The 15661-nt window shown below is 43.3% G+C and overlaps 1 protein-coding gene across 2 annotated transcripts; it reads right to left on the reverse strand.

The window, feature by feature from the left end:
- Positions 1-542: 542 nt before the first annotated feature.
- Positions 543-11573, reverse strand: LOC141272345 (uncharacterized). Of its 2 annotated transcripts, none has more exons than XM_073682958.1 (7): positions 11268-11573; positions 9770-9874; positions 9419-9485; positions 6747-6825; positions 4090-4156; positions 3849-3997; positions 543-2647 (listed from the first exon to the last, which is right to left on the reverse strand). In XM_073682958.1, exons 1-7 carry the CDS (start codon positions 11556-11558, stop codon positions 1549-1551), a joined length of 1857 nt encoding a protein of 618 aa, XP_073539059.1. In that variant the 5' UTR covers positions 11559-11573; the 3' UTR covers positions 543-1548. The 2 variants fall into 2 exon arrangements, with proteins under 2 accessions (XP_073539059.1, XP_073539060.1); XM_073682959.1 differs by having other exon boundaries at positions 548-2647; positions 11161-11423.
- Between the last annotated feature and the right edge of the window lie 4088 nt (positions 11574-15661).

Below are 15661 nucleotides of genomic sequence, written 5' to 3' on the forward strand. Positions count from 1 at the left end.
TATGCACAAAAACATAGGAACTGGGGTGCAGAAAAATGGCAGCAGGTGCTCCGGACTGATGAGTCAATGTGAAATAGTTGGATGGAACAGAAGGCAGTTTGTTAGCCAAAAGGCTCGAGAACGGTACAGTAATGAGTGTCTGCAGGAACACTGAAGGACGGCGGCAGCTCCTTGCACATTTGGGCTGCATTCCAGCAAATGAAGTTGGGGATTTAGTCAGGATTAATATTGTCCTCAATGTTAAGAAATACAGATACTTAACCATCATGTAATACCATCAGAGAGGCATCAGATTGGCTCCTAATTTATTCAGTAGGACAACTACCACAAACATACAGGCAATGCCAATAAGTACTATCTTCAGTGTAAAGAAGAACACAGTCTTGGAAGTAATGATCTGGTCCCACAGAACCCTGCTCTCAACTTCATCAGTCTGTCTGGGATCACATGAAGAGACAGAAGGATTTGCACAAGAAACATCCACAGAAAATCTGTGGTTAGTTCTCCAAGATGTTTGGAACAACCTCCCTGCTGAGTTCCTTCAAAGGCTGTATGCAAGTGACAAGTGTACCTAGAAGAATCCATGCAGTTCTGAAGACAAAAAGGGCTTTCCCACCAAATATTGATTTGATTTAGATTTCTTTTTTGTTCATTCACTTTGAATGTGTTCAGTTGATTAAAATTAACTATTAACACTTCTAGTTGTGAAAGCATTCTTACTCTGTAGCATTTTTTTTTTACACACCTGCCTAAAAGTTTTGAACGGTTCTGTATATCAAAGAGAAAACCAGCTTTTCCACACACGAGAATATTTGAACAATTAAACAAGTCAGAGACTTTCATTTATTTGTATTTTTTTTTTAAAAGATGATGAGGGAAAAAAAAAATATGGCCACTGTCAAAGAAGCTGCAGACTGCTCTAGTTCCCACTATGCACACTGGCAAAACTAAAAAGCTTCTCATAGAAAAAAACAAAACAAAAAAAACCGACCGGCTGTCACAATACTATAGATGTACTGTATATCTAGTGAGAAAGAATTCTTGGAAACTTTTGCCAATAAATTAAACATTTCATTGTTCAGCAAGTCACTGAAAAAAGACTGCAAAATTACCTACTAGCACCGATATAGAGAAAAAAAACTATTCCACATTGTTTCTGTCAAAAAAGCAAAGAGTGAGAGGGTTATAAAACTTGATCTCTCTTCAGTCAAGAAATATGGAATAAACTGGGAAAAAAAAAAAAAAGAAAAAAAAAAAACATGCCGTCCTGCTGGGCTGTGCAATTAAGGCTGCAGAGAAGACAGGCAGCAGCCCGACTTTCCTAGCACTTCCATCAGGTGACAGGACGGGACTATGGATAACATCACAGCTGATCCTGAAGATCTTCCACGACCCCTGATAATTGCTGGTCTACATAGGGGTTTGTAATGTCGACTGTCCCTCCTGGCAGAGACTTACCCCCCTGTGCCACCACCCAGCCCTGTACTGTATTCATTCTATTCTAGAACCTATTGGAGATGCCGCTCACTACTCGTCTGTGTGGAGATCCTAGGAATGTTCTCTTAAATTACAGTTAATGCCTGGCAATGCTGGAATATCACCCATCGCTCTGGGATTGCTGTCATCATGGTCAATATTCTCTTCAAACCCGTTAGAATAATCATTGGTTAGTCTTTCCTCCAGTTTGAGCTTCTTAACGTCTTCTTCTACTCCGACTACTTGAGCTCCTTCAGCTTGGCACGGACTGATATTGTGACTGGACTGGGCAGCATCTCCAGCTGCAAAGCTGTCGATTGGAGAGTTCATGGGGTTACAGTCTGGCATCTTTCTTTTCCGGTTATGTTCTCCTTGGTTAAGTTTATTCTCAGTGTTTTGGACACAATTGGAAAGTCCATTGACCTCCACTCCACCTGCTTGGTCATGCTCGGACTTCTTGACCCCTTCTTCCTGCACTTTCTCGGTTATGTTCTCTGTACTTGGGTCTTCTTTGGCATCCTCACAGTCAATTTTCTCCTCTTTCTTTACGTCATTCTTCTCTATCTTGTCTTCAACTAGACCGGTGATGGAATTAGGATCCTTGACAAGTGGATGGCTTTGATCAGGAATGGCCTCTTCATTATGGTTTGGATTATTGTCTGGCAAGCCGCCCTTATCTTTCAAAGGCATCAACTCACTGATGTCTCTTTTTATCTTGGAGTCATACTGATTTACCGAAACCTCGTCACCTCTGGATCTACCAGACTCATGAACTTTGATAAGCTTTTGTCCCATATCCTGGTTCTTGTAAGTCTTTGAATCTAGATTCTTTACTATGTCACCGTGAAATCGCTCTGAGCCCACATTCACATCATTCTCATCCGGGATCCGATAATGCCTGAGTTTATCCACGGGGCCCCAGATAAACCTGTCTTGCTGATTGTTTTGTTTGTATTTTTCCCAGGCGAAGTGCACCAGTTTCCTGCGCTGCTGCTTGTCCTTCACCGCGAACATGAAATAGTCTAACACGCTCCTTTTCACATTGGGTAGCTGGTTGTTACACAAAGTCGCCTCCAGGAAAAATTGAACCATAGGGGCCTGGAAGTGTTCATAGCCCATCTCCCCCAAGCATTTCAGGATCCGGGTGATCCGCAGGTTGTTGTGGCCGTGACTGTTGGGAAGATGGAGACCTAAATTAGTAGGTGCTGGTTCACCATGTACCCATTCAGAGAACATTTTTTGACATTATTCTGCCTGCAGTTCACAGCCCAAGGCTGTAGGTCATACCTATGCAGTTATTTGGGAGAAGGTTTCTGATTAGTGACATGAGAGAGGAAAGTTGTGAATGAACCAATATGGCCACCAAAATTTCCAGATTTTTGAATGGCGTTTGTCTGTTTATACAGCAGTACATCCTACTGATATATTCTGCTGCTCAGTGGAGCTGTTGCCTTTGGACTTTTCCTTTCTATATGCTATGGTAGCCAGTGATTATGTTAAAGTGTTTGTCCAGTACTTTTCTTCTGATGGCCTATCTTTAGGATAGGTCATTAATATCAGATCTGTGAGGATGCGACATCCAGAAACCCCTACCGAGTAGTAGTTCCCAGTGTCGGCGGCATCTGGATGTGATCAGTTGTGAAGCGAAATAGCACAGCTTTCAAATGTATAATGGCTGCAGCAGGGAACTGCAGATCCTCCGCTATTCATTAAAATATGAGCAGATATGTAGTACCCTGCTGTGGCTACTATACAGCTGACAGAGCGGTGCTGTTCTGCTCCACAACTGATCACATCCAGGCGCCACCGGCACCGGGAACGCTGTTGATCTTGATGGACAATCCTTAGGATAGGTCATCAATATCATGTCATGGGGGTGCGACAGCCAGCACCCCCACCGATCTGATATTGACGATCTATCCTAAGGCTTGGCCGTCAATGAAAAAGTAGTGGACAACTCTTTTAACCCCGACTGCCGTGCTCTGTGGATCCCCGCCCCATGAAAAACTACTTTTATGGGATGCAAGGGGCAAATAGGTACCATTGCACAAGTGAAATGGCAGTCAATTTAAATGCCACTGTCAGAGATTGACAGCGGCATTGAAATGGTTAAACAGCAGAGGTAGGAGTTCGCTTCAGTCAGCGCTGTTACAGGCAGATGCTTAATACAACTTGCATCTGCAGGGTATGCTGCAGGCTCAGTTTCTGAGCTTGCTTCATATATCTGGACTTGTAATAAGTCATGGAGGGGTTAACAGCTGACAACCTCTGTGACAGCATTAGTCTTTATCTAACTTTTTCCCAAAATCAGGCATGGCAGGAGAAGAGTCCAAGGGTTTATATAAAGAAGATGGAAGAACCATAAGACTTACCAATTCAAATTCTTAAATCTGTCTTCACAGTTTCCTGCACGACGCAATTCTCCCGTCTGCTCGTTGAAGAGTGTGATACCGTAAAACTGAAGCAGAAGTTTGTATGCTTTTAGGAACCTGGTCCTCACCTCATTATCATCCTTCATTATCTACAACAAGCAGAGAAATGACAAAGGTAGGTCACATAACAGAGCAGTTATCAGTAAACTATCCCATAGGTGATGTGGGACGTTCCTTCTACCTTAATCTCGCTCTGGCTCAGGGGTTTGGCGTACGAGTTCATCCCGTATTCTCGTAATGGAAACAGCCTGGAAAAGAAGATTTAAATCATGTCAGATTGCTGCACGATATGTCACATCTCCATGTCTAAGAGCTAATGGGAGGTAAGAGGACTAATGGAAACTCTAGCAAATAGGTTTTTTATTTACCCCTCACAACGGGGCCAATTTTTGTTTTTGCGTTTCCATTTTTTCCTTCTCTTCTTCCCAGAGCCGTAACTCTTATTTTTCTGTCTATGTAAACATATGAGGGCTTGTTTTTTATAAGGGAACAATTGTACTTTTGATTGGCACCATTTATTTTAACACACAGTGTACTGGAAAACGGGGAAAAAAATCCAAGTGGGGAAAAATTGAGAAAAACCCACAATTCTGACTTTTTTGGGGAATTGCCATATGATTCTGCTCATCAGTACGATACCAAATTTGTCCATTTTTTTTTTTTTATTATTTGCAAAACAAAAAACTTAATTTGGTTGTTTCGACATTTTCTGGGAACCGTAATGTTTTCATTTTCCGGTCGATGGAGCTGTGTGACGAGACGATTTTATTGATGCCAGTTTGGGATAGATGTGACATTTTGATCACTTGTTACAGCATTTTTTTGTGGAATTGCAGTAACCAAAAAAACTGTAGTTTTAGAGTTCTTTCATTTTTTTGTTTACCGTGCTTATTGATTGGGTTAACTGTTTTTATATTTTGATAGATCAGACTTTTCTGAATGTGGGGATACCACATAAGTGTATTTTTTATTTTTTCAATATCTTTATTTTTAAAGGGGGGAAATAGGCATGATTTGAACATATGTTTTTTTTTAAATCAATTTTCTTTTACTTTTCACTGTTCTTAATAGTCCCCTTAGGGGACTTTAAGCTGCAATCATTTCATCGCTTGTGCTATATATACTGTGATGTCACAGCATCGCAGTATACAGCAGAAATCACGGTTTCCTTCTAAGCCTGGCCAGAGGCAGGGTTTCAAAAGAGTTCTGTAATGACAATCACTGAGGTCTTCAATAGACCCCCGACCTTCATATCAACCTATCGGCGACCAGCGATCATGCCACGGACGCGTTAATCAGCACATTAAATGACGCGCCCCCATGCCAGCGTTTGTTAAATTCCGCGGTCAAGATTGACAGTGGAATTTAACAGGGTAACAATTGCAGGCGGTGCTCCGCTCCACCCGCCATTCTTAGAGGCAGGTCCTGTCTGTAACACACAGCCATGACCTGCTGGATATGGAGCAGGCTCACTCTGTGACCCCAGCTCCATACACCCGCTTCTGACAAGAGACATACATGATGCTGTTAAGGGGTTAAAGTTTAGATTTGGAAGTCATTAAGATTAGGGGACAGAACTGTCACTACAAGTCCACCAGGAAACAGGATGCTCTTTCCAGTAGTAGCTGTCAGACTACAAGACTTTTTCTTCATATTATTACCGCTCTCACGAATGAGAGAGGATATTTGCGCTCTCCTTTTCACATAGTTCTTCTCTTTACTACTACTAGGAGTGAGAAGATGAACACTGAGGTTATGTGCGCACGATCAGGGATTGCTTGCAGAAATTTCTGCAGCGTTTCAGCAAGGTTCTGCACCTCTTGGCGGAAATTCCGCACGTTTTTTGATGCGTTTTCATGCTTTTTGCCATGCATTTTTTCCAATGCAATGTATAGGAAAAACGCAGGCAAAAACGCAAAAAGAATGGACATGCTGCTTCTTTAAACGAACATGAAATTCAGTCAGGAAAAATTCTGATCATGTGCACAGATCTGCCTAAATCTCATAGGAAATCATGGGATAAGGATTGCAATGCGTTTTTCAGGCCAATTATGCGCGGAATTGCTGCATAAAAAACTCACAGTGTGCACATAGGCTTAACCAACTTAGTGCCAAAAATTACTGCTGCCATGTTTGGTCTCATAACTTCTGGTGAAGATATGTACTTGTAAATACTCTTATGTCTATGATCGCTGCACATCTTGTATTTTGGGGTAACTGTTCACACAGTTTTGTTTTTTTTATGTCTAATAAAATTCTGCACCAAATCTAAGTTTATTAGGCCCAATTAATCAACACAGTCAGTGGCTAGAGTAAGATTTGGAACATAAGGAACGCCTCTGCTCTTCATAAATTTGATGGTCGGGTGTCCCCACTCCCCTGCTCACTTTGCCCGAGCTGGGAAAAAATGGTGTGAAAAAGTCGCATTTTTTTTTTTTTTTACGCAGGTTCACATAGAGCAAAGATGTAGCAATTTTTCAAAGCAATTCATGCCACAATTCTGGCGTAAAAGCTTTGATGAGTCGGGGCCTTAGTGTATGTTCCCACAGTGTAATACACTTTTGGATTTTTCTATTATGCATTTGCTCCGGAATCCAGAGCAGTGGATTTACAGATTTAACTGCTGTGAGTCCTTATTGGAACTGACTTCACTCAATCCATGCGCCTTTACCTGGCACCATATTAAGACAGAGTCCGACCAAAAAAAATGCAGTTGTATGAACAGCAATGTTTTTTCTATCAATGACGATGGGGCTCAAGTTCTGATTTTTTTTTCCTCTGGTTGCCTTAGAAAGTGTGTGTTTTCTGCAGCACAGATAGTGCCTCCTCTGCACTCACCACTGGATGTAGGAATGGTTCCGCTCCAGTGTGTTGTAATCATCCTTCCAGTCCTTGAACAACTCTTCAATGTACAATCCTGCAGGTGAAAGAATCATCTAGTCAGCGACAAATATAACGCAACACATCCCTGCATCCATCATACATCGAAACCCATGACAAACGTGAGAACCATGCCCTCTCAGCAAATCAACCGAGCAGGACACACAGCTTTCCATCCAGTGACACCTAATAGAACGTCCTTCTTGGGTCTGTATGAGGGAGTCAGCGGTTTCTTGTCCAGACAGTTGTTTCTTCTTGGATGCAAACTGTCTCTTCAGAGAGGAAGAGGACCAGAACTCTAGTGCCAACTACAGGAAGTAGCAATCCTAAAAGTCAACAGTGACCCTTTAATGAGCCTTATCACATGACTTAGGATAAAAGCCAATACCAGAAACTCAATTTGCAGACACTGCACTGACGAGGGGCAGTACCCCGAAACACAAAGTGTGAGTTCTGGTTTGGCTAGATGAGGGGCGTCAGACCAGTATCTAGGGGTAATATTTCTCCTTGCAGAGAGCGACATGTTAAGCACGTCAGATGAGGAGACTTTTAAGCCGCAATGCTCCTCTGGGAAATATGCAAATTGTCTCTGCAGAGAGGAAGAGGACCAGAACTCTACTGCCACGAAGGGCAGTACCCCAAAACACTGTCTGCAAATTGAGTTTCTGGTATTGGCTTTTATGTGACAAGGCTCATTAAAGGGTCACTGTTGACCTTTAGGATTGCTACTTCCTGTAGGTGGCACTAGAGTTCTAGTCCTCTTCCTCTCTGAAGAGACAATTTGCATATTTCCCAGAGGAGCATGGCAGCTTTAAAAGTCTCCTCACCTGACGTGCTTAACACTTCACTCTCCGCAAGGAGAAATATTACTCCTAGATATTTTTTCTTGGATAAAAGTGTTTGATAGCGGCTTATCTTCACTCCTTAAAATTAACCTAATGATCATATTGACCCCTTCCCGCTATGGCCACTTTTCATTTTTGTCACTGTCATGTTTTCCGCCCCTGCTTCCAAGAGCTATAACTTTTTTATTTTTTTTCCATCGATAGCCATAGAAGCTCTTTTTTTATTACTAGACGAATTTTAGTTTTGAATGACACCATCCATTTTACCATGTGATTTACAGAAAAACAGAGAAAAAAACAGCAACTTCATTTTCTCCTTGGCGATCTGATGTTTTTGTCAGTTCATCTATGGGTTGAGATTCTTTTGATTTCTTTAAATTGCATGTTCTGGAAGGAAGGGGGTCAACCAAAAAACAGCAGATTTTTTATTTTTTTTTACACCGTTTTCCTTATGGGTTAAATGGTTCTCCATGTTGATAGATAAGGACTTTTGCAAACATTGTAATATCAAATATGATTATTATTATTTTTTTTTATCAGGACCAACCTTCAGTAGACTTGTAGCATCGTACGGGAAGGAGTAGGGGGAGGCGATGGAGCAATGGGTACCTAAATAGAAAAACCACCTAGATTGCACTACTTAAATGAGACCGTCAGCACCATTTAAGTGGTTAAACAGTGGCAAAGCAAACAGAGCTAGCTCCGTTTGCTGCTTCTAAAGGCAGAAGCGGGCTGCATAACACAGCAGGCACATCCTACCTTGTACGGTTCAGGTTAAACTCCAAAGCCTTCTTCATACATCTGCAACCCAACAAAGAACATACCAGTATGCCCAATGTCAGGAAGGAATTAAAATGGTAATTCTGCTCACTCACTTCCCCATCTGTCAGTGAGCGCGGTCAGCCACACCATGTCTACAGATATCGGTTGACTCTAATGAAGTAAGTGGCAGGTATTGCACACCCATCCTATTTGTCAGTATAGGATAGGTGCTCAATATTTGCCGCTTGCAAACGTATGCCAACAGATATCCATAGATGTAACATCACCAGCCCCACTCACTGACAGTTGAAGTAAGTAGAGCTAAATTGTCTCTTTAACTGTGCGCAAGTAACTACTCTAGAGCAGGCAAAACGGCCTTCATTCATTTTCTAGCTGACTAATGGAATCCCAACCATTTCTAAGATCAGGAATGCCACCTCTGAACCCAATGAAGTACTGCCCCTCTCACCCTTGGAGTGCATAGGAGGTATTAAAACAGCAGAGGCTGATGATTGGGGAAGAGTCAGACGGCCGTATAACTTAGACAGGGATCACAACGCAATGCTCGGACTGGACGGGGATCGCAACGCAATGCTCGGACTGGACGGGGATCGCAACGCAATGCTCGGACTGGAGGGGGATCGCAACGCAATGCTCGGACTGGAGGGGGATCGCAACGCAATGCTCGGACTGGAGGGGGATCGCAACGCAATGCTCGGACTGGAGGGGGCTCTCTCAACCACAGCTGCATAGAAACAGTCCAAGCATTGTGATCCCCGTCTGAGTTATACAGACATCTGATTCTTCCCTTATAACCTATTAGCTTCAGGAGATTGCCCTTTCAAGAACAGTGACCAGGCACACCTAGTCTCCAAATCAGATGTCTGATTTTCATGGGACATAGAGCAGATTTGTTATAAAAGTCTGTGGAAAACCCCTTAAAGCAGGGCCAGCTACACACTCATGATTTCTAACAAAGCCAAACAATAACATCACGTACACCACAGACTCTCCTTGTCTTACCATTTGGCTCAAAACACCTCTTGTTCTGGTAGAACTCCAGGTTGTACATTGTTTCAGAATTTTCTCTCTGGAGGAAAGAGAGATTTGAAGTAACTGCATGCATACTTTACACTGCAGCTCTGGTTGTTCAGAGTGGTTACTGTTTATCAGCACAAGCTCGCCAACAAGTCATGCTGAATTAGACTTAACATGACATACAGAAAGTACTGGGCACACAACTATTTTATTTTATCCCCTGAATAGCTGAACTCCCATGTGGTCCTAATGATCAGTAGTGCTGCCTCGGGCTTTGGGCTGAATTTGGAAAACAGAAGAGATTTACCTTTTATAGTGGTAGAGTAAAAGAATTACCGTGCACGACTGATCACCGGAGTGTTCCCCCCTGTATCCATGTCGGTAGCGCTGCATGTCTCTGGCCGCCTTGTTCCTCCACCGCTGAGAATAATTATACTTATACTACAAACAAAAGGAAGAACAATGATTGTTAGCATTGCAACAATATAGTAAGCGGCCAAAGCCTAAATATGAATTGGATGCCACCATGAACTGTGAGCAGGTTTCAAGAAGCAGTTTCTTCTCTAGGTCGCTCCTGGACAGTTCAGTAATGAAATCGCACAAGATTGCCAAAATCCAATTATAAAGTTTGTCTCTATAGAGCACAAGTGTCTGGGCCGATCCCCAACAACACTCTACAATGGCACTGTGAGGAGGGATGAGAAAGTGGCAACGCCATGCCTTCATTGTGTTGATGACATTGGAAGAAGGGACAAGGTCTGATTTTGACTATTAAAGGGGTTGTCTCAAACATAAAGTTAAAAAGTGCTTGTTGAAACAAGCAACTTTGCAATTTACCATTTCTCATGTCTCAAGAATGGGGAGACTAGGTCAAAGACCATCTCTGCAGTCTATAAGCAGTGGCCGATTTTCTAGCCACTGCTCTGGATCCGGCCCAGCTTTAGTCCCCATTAGTTCCTGAGATATTGCAGAGGCAAAGCTGTATTGGGGGTCGGGACAATGCCGCTGGTATTAACATTCAATCATCAGAAGTGCACCGCCCTCTGGCAAGCAAGAAGCAAGGGAGCGGTGCACTCCTGAAGAAAGAAAACAACCCTTTTTATTGTCAATTTTCAGGATCCGTGTGATTGACTCGTGTGCATGGGGTTTACTGATGGTGGAAACCACCCTGACCTTTATTAGGTCCCACAGAAGGGCGCCATCCATACGTCAGGGCCGGTGTGTCCATATCACACATGGGCACGATCACGTCAGAGAGTAAAAACGAGGTCCCTACTAGACACCCCAATCAGGTCTGTACTGAACTCATCCTACCCCAGATCTAGCACTGGTGGCCATATTACCCTACTAATCAAAGGGGTAGATCCAGCTCCTACATACTGCAGGGGATCGCTCTGGCAGGGGTCACTCCTGGCAGATGGGACCTGTTACCAGGTTTCTGGGTGCTGCCTTGGTGCTTGTAGTTGGGGGTGTACAGGACGGGTACAATAAGGACGGTCATTTTATAACTAGGTCTTCTTAAAAACACAGATAAGTGGCGGCAGCGTCTCCAGCACCGTCTGTGGGGTTTGCGTGTCCTTAGGTGCCTGGTGGCACTTGTGGTCTGCCTCTGCCCACCTCCCCTAATCCAGTGCACATATCCCGGCCTGTGCTCATCACTCTTTAGGCCTAAGGGTCTTCTCCGCAGCCCTACAGGCCCCTCCATCACCAGCCCCCATGCTCAGTACCCTGCCGTGTGTCCTCCGCTCCCGAGCTCTCTCCTGCTTCCTCCCGACCTCCTCCTCTCCATCCTCCTCCCAGGTAGAGTCATACTCGGACGTCCACCCGTCCTCACCACCGTCCCGGGACATGCTGCTGGTAGCGGGGCCGCGGAGCCAGGGCCCGGGCAGCACCAGGCAGGGGAGCACGGTGCCGGCTGACGTTCTGGAGGCCACAAGTCTGGAGCCTCCGCTACCTGACAGCTGGGAAACGAAACTGAAACCCGGCGCCGGGCAATGACGTCACGCGAACGGCGGCTCAGACTACGCACGTCATGCAGGTAGAGCGCGGGGGGTGATGGGAGTTGTAGTTTAACATCTGGATTCTGTAATTGACGTTTCTGCTGATGCTGGAAAGTATAATCCATAAGAGAAAATTCATTCTCATGGCTCCCAAAGAGGCGTCACCCAGCTCTGCTGCAATCCTGAGAAACAGAGGAAGGATCACCCAATGAGCTGGTAAAGTGGGGCGAGTTCTTAGAAAATTAAAGGGATGTTCCTGGATATTCACTTGGCTATACCATCAGTTTATGACTGATGGGATCCGGGCCCTGCACCTGTGTTGTTCATGATCTGGTTTACTACCATCATGCAACCATTTTTAATTTTTAGAACTTTTTTTTATTTTTTTGCAGGACGAGGTGCAGTTTTAAATGACACCATTCATTTTTCCATATAATGTGCTGGAAAACAGGAGAAAAAAAATGCCAAGTGCAGTGACAAGGCAAAACAGCAACTTCATTCCGCCATGTAAAATTATTACAGCATTACAGCGCTCACCGTGGGGTAAAGATGACCCGTCGTTCGATTCTCCAGGTCAGTAATGAGCTTGTATAACATTCTAATTTTATTAGCTTAAAAAACGTAAAACATTGAAAAAAATAAAAAAATATTGTGAAATTTGTGTTGCCATTTTCCAAGAGCCATAACTTTTTAAATTTTTCCGTGCATAAATCTGTATGCAGGCTGATTTTTTTGCCGCACCGTAGTTTTAAAGAAGTTGTCCACTACTTTTTCATTGATGCCCTATCTGCAGGATAGGAGGCAGATGTGCAGTACCCCACAGCGGCCACTACAGATAGACGGCTAAGCACCACATGTAAGTACTTCTGGCCGGCGGGGGTACCGTGTGCGGGACCCCGGCCAATCAAACATTGATGCCCTATCCTATGGATAGGGCATCAATGGAAAAGTAGTGGACAATTTCTTTAATGTTACAATTTTAGGGTACATACATTGTTTTGATTACTTTTTCTTTTTTGGGGCTTAAAGGAGTATTCCCATCTCCAAGTTCTTCTCCCAATATATAGTAGGTGTAATAATAATAATATTAATAAATACCCCCAATTAGAAATGTAGTATAGTTCTTATGAATCGCTATGTCACTTGTGCAGGGCATTGCAGTAGCTTAGGTATCCATGGTTACGACTACTCATATAGTGACAGTTAGTTACTAGTGATAGTAACCATGTTTATCTAAGCTACTGCAATGCCCTGCACATGAGGTAAGCAACATGGCTAATGAGTAAAACTATACTACATTTCTAATTAGTGCTATTTCCTAATATTATTATTATTACACCTACTACATATTGGGACAGGATCTTGGCAATGGGAATACACTTTCAAATGCAGTTAAAACATTGGATCGCACTCGTACCAGTGTTATTCAATGGGGCCGAGCACGTCTGATTTTTTCTTCTGACCGCTCTCATCATGCACGATTTGCCTCACTTAAGCAGATTGCACTCGCCCACTCAAGTGTATGAGTCCGTTGGAAACATCAGCCCACACTTGGATGACATCTGAGTGCGGTCCGATTTTCATGAACAGACTGAATGGAGAAGGTGGAAACATTTTTTTTTACTTCTCCACATCCAAGAAAAACAGATCAGAGTGTGATTAGCATAATCGGACCATATTTCTCAGACGGAGAACATACGGTCGTCTGCACCTGCCCTTACAGGTGGATGCTGATTGTATAACACAGCTGGCACTGCCCTGTGTGGAGCGTGCTCAGCTTCTGACATCTGTATACTTTTGACGGATATACAGTGAAAGAAATAATTATTTGATCCCTTGCTGTTTTTGTAAGTTTGCCCACTGACAAAGACATGAACAGTCTATAATTTTAATGGTAGGTTAATTTTCACATTGAGAGATAGAATATCCCCAAAAAAATCAAGAAAATCACATTGTATAAATTACATTTATTTGCATTTTGCAGTGAGAAATAAGTATTTGATCCCCTACAAACCATTAGGAGTTCTGGCTCCTACAGACCAGTTAGACGCTCCTAATCAACTCATTACCTGCATTAAAGACAGCAGTCTTACATAGTCACCTGTATAAAAGAATCCTGTCCACAGACTCAATTAATCAGTCAGACTCTAACCTCTGCAACATGGGCAAGACCAAAGAGCTTTCTAAGGATGTCAGGGACAAGATCATAGACCTGCACAAAGCTGGAATGAGCTACAGAACCATAAGTAAAACGCTAGGTGAGAAGGAGACAACTGTTGGTGCAATAGTAAGAAAATGGAAGAAATACAAAATGACTGTCAATCGACATCGGTTTGGGGCTCCATGCAAAATCTCACCTCGTGGGGTATCCTTAATCACGAGGAAGGTGAGAGATCAGCCTAAAACTACACAGGGGGAACTTGTTAATGATCTCAAGGCAGCTGGAACCACAGTCACCAAGAAAACCATTGGTAACACATTACGCCTTAAAGGTTTAAAATCCTGCAGTGCCCGCAGGGGGGCTCAAGAAGGCACATGTGCAGGCCCGTCTGAAGTTTGCCAATGAACATCTGGATGATTCTGTGAGTTATTGGGAGAAGGTGCTGTGGTCAGATGAGACAAAAATTGAGCTCTTTGGCATTAACTCAACTCGCCGTGTTTGGAGGAAGAGAAATGCTGCCTATGACCCAAAGAACACCATCCCCACTGTCAAGCATGGAGGTGGAAACATTATGTTTTGGGGGTGCTTCTCTGCTAAGGGCACAGGACTACTTCACCGCATCAATGGGAGAATGGATGGAGCCATGTACCGTAAAATCCTGAGTGATTACCTCCTTCCCTCCGCCAGGACATTAAAAATGGGTCGTGGCTGGGTCTTCCAGCAAGACAATGACCCAAAGCATACAGCCAAGGCAATAAAGGAGTGGCTCAAAAAGAAGCACAGTAAGGTCATGGAGGGGTCGTGGCTGGGTCTTCCAGCAAGACAATGACCCAAAGCATACAGCCAAGGCAATAAAGGAGTGGCTCAAAAAGAAGCACAGTAAGGTCATGGAGGGGCCTAGCCAGTCTCCAGACCTTACTCCCATAGAAAACTTATCGAGGGAGTTGAAGCTCCGAGTTGCCAAGCGACAGCCTCAAAATCCTAATGATTTAGAGATGATCTGCAAAGAGGAGTGGACCAAAATTCCTCCTGACATGTGGGCAACCCTCATCATCAACTACAAAAAAACATCTGACTGCTGTGCTTGCCACAAGGGTTTTGCCACCAAGTATTAAGTGTTGTTTGCCAGAGGAATCAAATACTTATTTCTCATTGCAAAATGCAAATAAATTTATCTAATTTATACAATGTGACTTTCTTGATGTTTTTTTGGGATATTCTATCTCAATGTTAAAATTAACCTACCCTTAAAATGATAGACTTTTCATGTCTTTGTCAGTGGGCAAACTTACGAGGGTCAGTCAATAAGTAATGCCTCCTATTTTTTCTCTCCTTAAATAAGGTAGTTATGTTAAATATTCGAATTTGGCACAATTCCTCAAACCTTCTTCTCCAATCCACAGCAATTGCAACTTCCTGCACCAACAGGTGGCAGGACTGTATCCGTTTGCAAAATGGCTGCCATCAATGTTCATATTAGACAACGTTCTGTGATTGAATTCTTGCATGCAGAAGGTGAAACGCCCATTCGAATTCATGAGAGACTGAAAAATGTGTACGGTGATGCAACAGTGGATGTCAGTACTGTTAGACGATGGGTTCTTCGCTGTAACACAGCTGAAGGGCCATCACCGCTGGCTGACAAAATGCGGAGTGGCAGGCCAGTAACCGCAGTGACTCCAAGCAACATTCAGCGAGTCGATGACATCATTCGTGGTGACCGCCGGGTGACTGCAGATGAATTGTGTGGCATTATCTGCCTCAGTAAAGGCAGTGTGATGAAAATTATTGGACAACTGGGATACAGAAAAGTTTGTGCACGGTGGGTCCCAAGAATGCTTTTTACCATGCTGGAATACATGCCCTTGTTAAACGGTGGACCAAGACTGTAGAAATGGATGGAGATTATATTGAAAAGTGACAAATTAATGGTTAATGTTGTGGTTTTCAACCTATGTAATTGCATTTGAATTTCTTGCCAATTAAAAAGGAGAAAAAAAATAGGAGGCATTACTTATTGACTGACCCTCGTACAAAAACAGCAAGGGATCAAATAATTATTTCCTT

Source organism: Phyllobates terribilis, unplaced genomic scaffold, assembly GCF_046119375.1.
Source record: "Phyllobates terribilis strain yellow unplaced genomic scaffold, ASM4611937v1 Scaffold_5__5_contigs__length_657084704, whole genome shotgun sequence".
NCBI lineage: Eukaryota > Metazoa > Chordata > Amphibia > Anura > Dendrobatidae > Phyllobates > Phyllobates terribilis.

Bases quoted from the DNA above. Each gene is read 5' to 3' on its own strand.
- LOC141272345 (XM_073682958.1), bottom strand. From the start codon at position 11,558: ATGGATTATACTTTCCAGCATCAGCAGAAACGTCAATTACAGAATCCA. The intron at 9,875-11,267 runs GTGAGGACGGGT...TTTTGTTTGTAG, and splicing joins CAGCATGTCCCGGGACGGTG to TATAAGTATAATTATTCTCA. The intron at 3,998-4,089 runs GTAGAAGGAACG...TGCTTGTTGTAG, and splicing joins TGAGCCAGAGCGAGATTAAG to ATAATGAAGGATGATAATGA.